Source organism: Typha angustifolia, chromosome 15 (assembly GCF_048772165.1).
Source record: "Typha angustifolia cultivar Huaian chromosome 15, ASM4877216v1, whole genome shotgun sequence".
Classification (NCBI taxonomy): Eukaryota; Viridiplantae; Streptophyta; class Magnoliopsida; order Poales; family Typhaceae; genus Typha; species Typha angustifolia.
Genome location: NC_133253.1, coordinates 20,454,836 through 20,464,997, shown reverse-complemented (window position 1 = coordinate 20,464,997; position 10,162 = coordinate 20,454,836). Strand labels below are relative to the sequence as shown.

General features: G+C 40.2%; 3 protein-coding genes across 4 annotated transcripts; 2 read left to right on the top strand and 1 right to left on the bottom strand.

The window, feature by feature from the left end:
- The first annotated feature begins 1,272 nt into the window (after positions 1–1,272).
- Positions 1,273–4,468, top strand: LOC140777461 (transcription termination factor MTERF8, chloroplastic-like). 2 transcript variants are annotated; one of them, XR_012107028.1, is made up of 3 exons: positions 1,273–2,458; positions 2,553–4,012; positions 4,120–4,468. XR_012107028.1 is itself a non-coding variant. In XM_073121596.1 (2 exons), exons 1-2 carry the CDS (start codon positions 1,397–1,399, stop codon positions 2,661–2,663), a joined length of 1,173 nt encoding a protein of 390 aa, XP_072977697.1. In that variant the 5' UTR covers positions 1,273–1,396; the 3' UTR covers positions 2,664–4,468. The 2 variants fall into 2 exon arrangements, 1 of the variants encoding a protein (XP_072977697.1); XM_073121596.1 differs by having other exon boundaries at positions 2,553–4,468.
- Positions 4,469–5,214: 746 nt separating this feature from the next.
- Positions 5,215–7,040, top strand: LOC140777462 (ATP synthase delta chain, chloroplastic). Its single transcript, XM_073121597.1, has 2 exons — positions 5,215–5,918; positions 6,859–7,040. The coding sequence occupies exon 1, from the start codon at positions 5,215–5,217 to the stop codon at positions 5,908–5,910; it is 696 nt and encodes a 231-aa protein (XP_072977698.1). The 3' UTR covers positions 5,911–5,918; positions 6,859–7,040.
- A 555-nt stretch (positions 7,041–7,595) lies between these two features.
- LOC140779408 (protein EPIDERMAL PATTERNING FACTOR 2-like) lies at positions 7,596–8,562 on the bottom strand. Its single transcript, XM_073124450.1, has 3 exons — positions 8,383–8,562; positions 8,247–8,311; positions 7,596–8,033 (listed from the first exon to the last, which is right to left on the bottom strand). Exons 1-3 carry the CDS (start codon positions 8,477–8,479, stop codon positions 7,842–7,844), a joined length of 354 nt encoding a protein of 117 aa, XP_072980551.1. The 5' UTR covers positions 8,480–8,562; the 3' UTR covers positions 7,596–7,841.
- Between the last annotated feature and the right edge of the window lie 1,600 nt (positions 8,563–10,162).

Here is a 10,162-nt window from a genome sequence, read left to right as displayed (position 1 = left end):
CCAAAAGGAGCCCAAAAAATATCAAAGAACTGAGGCATAGAGAATAAAAACAAAAGGCATCATCGGCCCAGCGACGTGCTTTGTTTAGATTTAGTTGTCATCCTTTATGTCTTGAAGAGAATTAATCTATTTATTTAACCTGTAAGAATTATAATTATTATAATAGAAAATATAGAAAGTAAACCTTAAAAGCTAAAAAGAAGTTGAAAAAATTGATGTAGAAATATAAGTGAAAGGATTAAGACCACCCCCTCTATGATTCTTCATTTTATGCGTCAGTCAAGGAATTGAAGGCACATGACATATATTAGGACAAAAATAAAATAAAAGGAGAAATATAAAAATACGTTACATTGTATTGTTTCAGTTTATTAAACATCATATACTTTAATTATAATATACTGAAATAGGGTCTAATTTTTATTTCCTCTCTCTCCCTCAAAAAAAAGAAAGAGAAAAAGAAGAACTGACACAGGTGTACTATAGTTTAACCATCAGTGAACTAAATAGGGGGGTTTGATGATGTTAAACCCTTCAGTCTTCAAAGTCTCGTCAAGGACTCGAGAGTGTTTCTTTTTTCTTCTATTTTATTTAAAGAGCTGAGATTCAGCTGGATAAGTGGAGGTCAATTACAATTACTCTTATCCTGGGAGAGCATGACCTCAAGCTCCTCCGGCAGACGAGATACATTGTGCTAGAGACTTTGAGAGTGATTTTTTTTTTTTCGAAATATGAGCTATATTTAGCTGGCTTAACTCCCCGGTAAAGTTAAGGTGTTAAAATTTAGGCAGTTATAAAGATCGGGGAGAATGTGGTCTTCAAACCCTAACAAGATGACCTGAGACGCAGTCTTATCCTGTTTGGCCATCCAGTCAGCCGCACGTTTGACTTCTCTACATACATGTATAAGTTGATAGTTTGGAAAAGAGCTAAGCAAAGGGAGGTTTTGAAGTTTCCACGAGCAATCGAGCTCCGTATGTAGAGAAGTCAAACGTGTATGTATAAGTCAACTTCTCTACATACATGTATAAGCCGCACGGGAGATTTTAAAGTTTTCACGAGCAACCGAGCTCCGTCTTCATGATCCGCACCAGCTCCAGTGAGTCTGTTTCTACCTCCACCTGTCCTTGCCCCTAGCCAGGGTCAGCTCGAGCCGTAGGGCCCTACCCTCGGCTAGCAACGCCGAGTTCCCCGGCGTGGCCTCCCAGGCTAGGACTCGAGAGTGGTTGCCGAGTCCAAGTCTTCCATATTCCAACTTAACTAAGCTATTTCGGTACGCGCTCTGTTTGTATGAATTGCGATCAACCACTAACTAGACTATACAGGTTTCGTATTGCGTGCGAGTTCGCAAAGCCTATTAAGCAGGTAAGGTGTTCGACGAAATTCGTATTTCACAATGCCTCTTCAAACCTCCCGCCTCCTCTCGATCTCACTCCTTCGACATGGCAAAGCTCGAAATCTCTCCACAAGGATCTTACCCATCTCCGAGAGGGTTCTCTTCCTCCCCTTCTCCACCGCCGCTGCCAAAAAACCACCTCCCAATCTCCAACCCATGTCGGAATACCTAGTCTCCAACTGTGGCTTCACCTCTTCCGAGGCCACCAAGGTTTCCAAGCAACTCTCCCACCTCAAATCCACTCAGAAGCCCGACTCCGTCCTCCGCTTCCTCCACCTCCTCGGATTGAACCAAACCAATATCAAAAACATTGTCACCTGGTGCCCTAGAATCCTCACCGCCGACGTTGACAAGACCATCAAGCCCAAGCTCCAATCCATCCGCGATCTTGGCTTCTCGGACTCGGAGATCGCCGAGCTCATCACGGCGAACCCTTCCATTCTCCGGCTCACCACCGTTATTTCCAAGATCGAATATTTACGGCTCCACCTCCCGGCCAAGGCTGACCTCCTCAAGGCCCTTAAGCGGGACCCCACCCTCCTCCACAGCAACCTCGCTGAGACCGTCGTGCGCAACTCCGCGCTTCTTCAGGAGCACGGGTTGCCGGAGTCGAAGATCTCTGCTGCCCTAATCAAGATGCCGTGGTTGCTCACACGTAAGGCCGACTCCTTCCGCGAGCTCGTCGACTATACTGTGAGCCTCGGGGTTCCCCACGACTCTAAGATGTTCTTGTATGCACTCCATGCTATCAGCAGGATTAGTAAGGAGACTTTCCGGGTGAAATTTGAGCTTATGAAGAGCTTCGGATGGTCGGAGGATAATTTCTATGCTGCCTTCCGCAAAGCTCCCAACTTTCTTACTCGTTCCAATGAGAAACTGCGTATTATAATGAGCTTTTTGGTCAATGAAGTTGGATTGGAGGCGGGATATGTTGCTGAGCACCCAATGTTTCTGATGTTTAGTTTTGAGAAGAGGCTGCTGCCTAGACACAAAGTGCATCAGATTTTGAAGTCGGAAGGGTTGGCTGGTGCTAATCTGCTTTCGATTGTATACATGCCTGAGGTGAGGTTCCTAAAGCAATATGTCGTCCGGCATATAGATAAAGTTCCTGCTCTTGGGAAGTACTATCCTGCTGCTTGTCTTGAGACTGTTTCAGTTTGATGTGATACCACACATAAGGAGCACGGAGCATACAGAGTTCCATCAACAGAGTTTTGCAAATGCTGAATTGATAGTTGGGTTTTTGCTTCTTCAACAAGCAGTGTGACGTAAGCTGATTTTGTATGAGGCAACATAAGGCTAACTTAATCATATGAGCATTCAAAACCCCAGAGGCAAGTTATTTTTGGCTTTGCTAATTAGGCAGTCGGTTGCTAGAAAATTTGCGAGTGTTAATACCTCATGATTCTTGTGGAAGATGTTAGGGAGACATCAACCTTCTGCAATGAGTTAGTGGATTTCCGTGTTGTTTTAGAATAGGTTTACAGTTATTGCAACTAATCTTGTAGTTCATTGAGCATATAATGAGGTTAATTGGATCAATTTAGAGTAGCCTGTCTAATATTTCTTGCTTGGGAACTTTGCAGTCTCAACTTACAAGAAAATCAATGTGTTAGATAGCATTTTGCAAAACTTCACTACATTTTACATTAAGACATATTGTCTACTCTAAGGAGCTGCAGTGCTGCAGGATTTAGGTTAATTACTTTCTGATTGTCAAGTAAAGTTGTTTTGCAAGGGATTTTTCTACACGGGAACAAAAAAAGGAAATATATTGTTTCCCATTACATCTCAAATTGTGGATAAAGTTTGTTGTGTCAGTTTTGTCGAAATCATTAAACGTGTGAGAATTCAATAATCAGATCTAACATGTAATTTAACAGATGTTTTAGTACGTGAAGAATCAATACACTGTTCTTATCTTCTCTTGATAAAAGTTAAAACTCACAAGATTCATAGTGCTCTCATCTGTATATCATATCAAAACATTATGAGGCTGCCATATTCTAGTTGTGCTGTGGTGTGCCTATGGTCGTGCGCGTAAGATACATACTGCGTTGAAGCCATAACTTATCTTTTTTGACAATATGCATACAAGAATGCATAATTGGTTCAAAAAAGATCCTCTTACTTGTTAACTGGTACATATTGGTTGGTCTAGACACTTCCAGTCAGCAGGAACCTGGAGCTCCAATTAAGTAAATTAGTTTCTGTTCCTTTATACAGAGCAGCATACTCATGATATGAGCAAGAGTTATTTATTTACACATGCTTTATTAGAATGAAGCTGATGGCTTTGACATTTTTTGTTTGTTTTGAGATGCTAATATTAGACACAGCACATCTGCCGTTCTTGTAACAATTCAGCTTCACTTCTAAGGAACATCAATGGATTTTCTTGAGAAGTCCTGTTGGAATCCTACTTCCCAATGTCTATCCTGGAGAAAGCCTCTGCTCCATCAGTGATAGCATTAGATTTCACAACCAAAAAAAGTCGTCCAATTGATTGAACATCCCTTTAGTATGATGATGAAGCTTGCCTGTAACTTGGGACACAAATTTGACCTACCGAAACATTCTCACCAGCTTTGGGAGTAAAGTTCCAGCCCTACAGAGGTTCGTGCATTGGTGACTACTTTATTGGTTTTCCAATTAGTATTACCTGCCGGTATTATTTCTACTTTGTGAAATTATTTATTGCATTGCTCATTTATTTTTTTCAGTAATCATGTGGATGTTTCAGAATACTTCATAAATGGCAGGCTATGTTTCACCAACGATGGTGGCATGGTTATAGGTCCATGTAGTTTTAATCATGAACTAACAAGCTTCGAACTCCTCATAGCATGGGCTCTCATGTGCAGCAGGCCAGCAGCTCGTCTTCATCTTTGTGTCTGTTTTTTTTTTCTTTCCCTTTCCTGTTACATTTGTCATATATAGATGCCAGCTTTTAATCAGTTTCGAACGGCATGGTCTTCTATTGCCATGATGTTGATCTTGTAAACAATCGCACCTATAGAGTTCTCTGCAGTAATTCTACCTACAAGAGGCTTCCAGCTTTTACCATATAAATGCCCTCTTGTTTGGTCTGTTCAAACCTGTGAAATGTTACCGCGAGCCTGTTAAAGAAACAAGAAGCAATTAGTGCATCATGATTCTTGCATAATTGCCTGAAGAAACATGATTTTTTTCCCAAATTATTACTTACTAACCTTTTTATTTACCTATGCTTCGTACTACTGTATGATGGATTTTGGAAGGAGTATTTATTTTATTGATATTGAGTTGTGAAAGTAATCGTATAGAGAAGAAATCTAATGTGCTGTATCGTCATTTTGATAATGAATCGAATGGACGTTTTGGATGAGTGCATTCTTTTGTTTTATTTTGGGAAATGCTTCCAGTCGTTTATAATGTGTATATGACTTTTGGGGGCATTTGTATTAATTTTTTTCAAAAAAGGATTGGTATTTTCTACACCTACACATACTTTTATAACAGTGTGCCGGTTTTCTCTTATTAGTGCATATGCAATTTTTGGTTTACATGAATATATATATATATATATATATATAAAATCTCCTTGGCAACATTTCAGGGGGTAAGCATCGTAATGCAACTCTACCTCTCGACCACATGTCGAGCTAATCCACAAGAGGTAAGGGCTAAGGCCACCATTCCTCTTCACATCCAACAAAAGATAAACCCCCTCGCCTTAACTGTCCGATCACAACCCACCATATCTCATCCGTTCAATCTTCACTATACTCGCCCTCTCCCATCTCCTCCAGTAGGTGAAGGCAAAGAAAGCTCCAACCATGGCTTCTCTCCGCCTCTCTCCTCTTTCCATCCTCCCCAAATCCTCCTCTCCATCCTCCATCTCCTTTTCCCTCCGCCGCCTCCCCTCCCTCAAGCTCCGTCCCCGACGCCGCGCCCGCGGTGGCGCTACCATGATGGACACCGCCGCCTCCAGATACGCCTCCGCCCTTGCCGACGTCTGCAAGTCCAACGGAACATTAGAAACCACCATCTCCGACTTGGAGAAGATCGACAACGTCTTCGCCGACAAATCGGTCCAATCCTTCTTCGCCAACCCCACCATCACCCCACAGCAGAAGCTAGAACTCATCGACGAGATTGGCAAGTCCTCGGAACTCCAACCCCATGTCGTCAACTTCCTCAACATCTTAGTGGACACCCGGCGCATCGACGTCGTGACGGAGATCGTGAAGGAGTTCGAGCAGTGCTATAACCGCATGACGGGGACGGAGGTGGCGACGGTGACGTCGGTGGTGAAGTTGGAGTCGCAGGATTTGGTGCAGATCGCGCAGGCCGTGCAAAGGCTCACGGGGGCGAAGAATGTGAGGATTAAGACCGTGATCGACCCGTCTTTAATTGCTGGGTTCACCATTCGCTACGGCAACTCTGGATCGAAGCTTGTTGACATGAGCGTTAAGAAGCAGCTCGATGAGATCGCATCGCAGCTCGATTTCTCCTCCATTGCTCTCGTGTGATTCCCGAGGTCAGTAACCTTGAATACTTGTTAAAATTATGGTTTTTTGGATGCCATTAGTTTATCTGAATATATTTTGTGTACTCGAGTAAATTGTATTGCGATGTTGTGATTCTGTGGGGTTATCAGTGAATAAAAGCTAAAGATTACATTTTGGTAATCCAGCAGCATTGGCTCCTTTATTCCTTGTGTATAATCATGTCAGAGCACTGGATTATTGGAAAGCATAGAAAAATAAAGTAAATCTATTTCATGCTAAGATAAAAAGAGAAATAAAATTTTAATGACTTCAGTTCAAATATTAGTTTACATAAAGATATACCTATATAACACTTAGATGAAAGCTTTAAAGTCGTTTATAATTGAAGCACAAGCTTTTCGAGCTAACAAACAGAGAAGATGTATTCATGAACCAAACAAATTAGAGCCATTCTACTGAAAGAGGAATATGCTACTAGAGCTGGCAGAGTGTACAGGAATTTGATAAAAATCATGCAGGATCTAAGGTAAAAATATCCCTATTATTGAATATATGTCTGTTTACTTCCTCCACCATCATGCCGTAAGATTCTATGAATAGGCTTGGTTCTATTTAACCTCAAATCTTCACAAGGAAACTTTTACTTGAGCGATGATTAGTTGGCGAACAAATTAGTCTAACCAACAAAAATGCAATTCAGTTGTGGTGGGTGATTTTAATTTCCCAAGTAAAAGTCCATGAATTAGGATCATCTTCCAATCTTAAAGACATTTTATGTAGACCACATTGAAGTGTCTAGAGAGAAGAACGTCCACTGTCTCATAATTGCATATTCAATAGTAGTGTAATTGGAAACTCTCTTGGCCTGGTTGTATTCTCTTTTCCAATCTGAAACTGTTCTTATTTCATAATGAGCATGCTATTATGGGTGGAGTAATAAAATTTTCAATCCTGTGTCAAATGCTGCAGATATGATGGGCAGGCCTTATGTATGTGCTCAAGCAAGATGCTGAAATCTTCGACGACCAAGTATATTTCATTTTTTATTTCTTGTTGTATTTATCTTTTGTATGTGATAAACTCAACCAACTAAAGTAAGGGCTTTATTCTATGTCCTGCATAGCAGAGACTATACATTGCAAGTCTTTTGACATCATAATATCCATTGCATCATCTGGTAAGAATGGTTTTAAGATGTGGAAAATGTGTTAGGGAGAGGAAATTTCAGTCTAAGAAAACTTCAAAGCAAATAGGAAAGAGGAGTTTGGAAAACTTGTAGTCCCTTGTGACGAAGGTTGAGATTCTAAATAGAAAAATTCAAACAAAGATGCAGCTTCGAAGACCGTTCAATCTGGTGAAAGCATATCTTAAATAAGACATGGATCACTGATTCAAGAAATTTTATTCTATTGAGTTTTACTTGATAAACTGGAATTCCCGACAAAAGAATAGTTCAGTTAAACTAATGTATTGGAAGTTTGAATTAGTGTTATATAAGATGAGAACAGAAGTCCTACGTGAGACGTTTGCGGGTTCAGACTCACTATAGTACTTACTTGAGAACCCTGCAATGTTGATGCAACCATTAATTACCAGATAGCGAAATATATATATATATTCTTAACTGGACGGTTAGGATATACCATTGACACATAATATCACTAGTACTAGCACTGATCATTTTGATTGAATACTTGAAGGAGAAAGGTACACGGACAATGTATAGCTTGTTAATGTCCTCAAACACACATCTTTGTCGCTCATCATTTACAAATCCTCAACGACACATCCTGAAACATTGACGACTTGTCTCATTCAAGAAGCTTGGTCTCAACAGCCCAACAGATAAGTCCTCGATCTAAACGGTAACAAGCTTACAGCTAGACAAAGAACTCAAAAAATTATCCGTGTCATGTATACTTTTCCAAGGTTTACGTAGGATAAGAGTTGCATCAATTAGAAGGCACGTGATAATATCTCCCATTGCACATGCACCGGTAGACGACGGGGCAGGACTCCGCGACGGAGCACTTGAAGCTCACCATGACCCTCTTGCATGGAAAGCACGGCCCACAGGCATGGGAACAGTCAGGCAAGCTCGAACCAGTTGCATAGTATTCTTTTAGATCTTCGTCACCTCCCTCCTGTTCAAGAACCAAATATAACATCAAATGGGCATTTATGTTGTTATTCTTGTTGCTTCTGATCTGTGAGATTGCCTTAAGAGTCGGTTTTCAGAGCAACTCACTTATAGTTAATGAATAGTTTTGACCTTGAAGAATGTTTAGCTTCATAGGAAAATGCAATCATCTAACATATATTCTCTCGTGAAAGAAATCCGATAGACGGAGTCATACCTTAGACATCACTTGTTCTTTATCATCTCTCAAGCTGTCTTTGCCATTCAAGTCCATCGTATCATCTACCCAAAAAGACTCAATCAGATTAATGCCACACTGGGACGACGAAGGCAATGTAATTAAGCAAACTTACTGGGGATTGATCTGAGGCCTTCACTCATTATAGGAAGCAACACGAGAATGGCTAGAAGAACTATGTTGCCCACTCTATGACTGGTCCAGCTCTTCATTAGTCTCGGCAACCTTCAACTCCAGAAGTGTGGTCTACCCAAAAGAACAGTTAGTCACTAAAAGGGAGGGAAGAGGCGACAAGTTTTTAGCATTCAAAAAGAAGCACAGGGCACAAGGAAGCGTAGCATCCACTGCCGCCATTTATTAAGAATCCATGGGAAGTATGTCATAAATGAACTGCGCGGAGGATCTTTGATGCGGTTCACATGATTCTCGACGCATCTGCTCCAAAATTTCACATGAATCCTTCTGACCCTCTAAAAATAAGGAGGAAAATTATAAAAACAAAGTCAGAGAATGCAGAGGAGTTAGAGAGCGAGAAAGAGAGATGGAGGGAGACTTAGGCTACTGATCCCATGGCAGGGCCTTCATTTATGGGTGTCATTTGTAAGAGACTGCCTCATGGCTGGCCCTGAGAGTGGTAGTCATGAGGAGAGAGAGGAGGCAGTTATTGTTATCATTTGAAAGGAGCTTCAACTGGAGTAGTGAAGGGGTTTCACGTGCATTTAGTTGCTTATCTCTTAGTTGGGTTTAGCAGATAGAGGTGGTGGAGTTAATGGGGTTGAGAGTAAGAGCTAGCTCTTGGATTCAATGAAGCCCATTGAAACACTGATAGGGTGCTTCAAGCCTTCAATGCTTGCCTACCTTTGTCACCTCTGCAGATTTAATTGTGAAGCTGCTACAAGATCTCTGTTCTTCAAGTAGATATTGTGGGCCTGAGAACTTATCAAAATTTCTTTGATGTTTAAATTACGGTCCAATTTATCCATGACAAGCTTAGTCAGAATCTCACTTCATGATATGGATTTCGAGATCGCATTCGAATTAAGAGTAGGATATTGAACCAAGTGTGAAGAGCTATGGGGTTGACGGGTTTGTCCATAGTTGATGAGTCATAAAAGGACGTCTATTGTAATGAATTTATTTCATTTATATTCTATTCTATTCTTTTCATCAAAGAAAGTAATGTTTCTCAGAGAAAAAAGTGATGCCCATTTGTTAGGGAGGTTCTTCTGTAATCTAGCTATATGCTAATTTAGGACTAAAAACTGGATTGGCTAAATTATACTTAGACCAATTATGATCCTATATAACTTATTTTTCAGTTCAAAAACTGGATTTGGTGTAGAAATTGCTCTCTTTCTTTCGAAATTGTTTTCTTAAAACATTAATACTCATTCTTTTCTAATCTCTGTGAATTCTTTTCTCTCACTTTTTCTCTAAACATTTTCCTCTCCCTTTTAACTTCTCTCCTCAATCTCATGCCCAAATTTCAAGTAATAGCTCCCAATTTCTCTAGCTCTTAATCTCTATCAAATTCCCATGTAATCCCTATAGACATTATAATATTCGAGAGACCTTAATATCACATTTTTCTTTCTTTCAAACAAATACTAAATCATAGTTTAGAAGGTCTATTATAAATTTAACCAACAGGAACGAAAACTCTATGCGGCTCCTCTTGGAACTATATTTAAGTACTAAATATACAATCGTACATAGCAAGAGCTAATAGAAATACAGCTTATCTTAATATTAAAAAGGAATATAAATTGGATGTCAAATAATTCATGCATTAAAAAAAATGTACGCATCTATAAATATGAAATTAATTAATAAACATATAGGAAAAAATAGTCAACTTCATGTTGCAGTCAATAGGCGAGTAAGAGAGTGGAATC

Bases quoted from the DNA above. Each gene is read 5' to 3' on its own strand.
- LOC140779408 (XM_073124450.1), bottom strand. From the start codon at position 8,479: ATGAAGAGCTGGACCAGTCATAGAGTGGGCAACATAGTTCTTCTAGCC. The intron at 8,312-8,382 runs GTAAGTTTGCTT...CTTTTTGGGTAG, and splicing joins AGGCCTCAGATCAATCCCCA to ATGATACGATGGACTTGAAT. The intron at 8,034-8,246 runs GTATGACTCCGT...GTTCTTGAACAG, and splicing joins AAGAACAAGTGATGTCTAAG to GAGGGAGGTGACGAAGATCT.
- LOC140777461 (XM_073121596.1), top strand. From the start codon at position 1,397: ATGCCTCTTCAAACCTCCCGCCTCCTCTCGATCTCACTCCTTCGACAT. The intron at 2,459-2,552 runs GTGAGGTTCCTA...AGACTGTTTCAG, and splicing joins CGATTGTATACATGCCTGAG to TTTGATGTGATACCACACAT.
- LOC140777462 (XM_073121597.1), top strand. From the start codon at position 5,215: ATGGCTTCTCTCCGCCTCTCTCCTCTTTCCATCCTCCCCAAATCCTCC.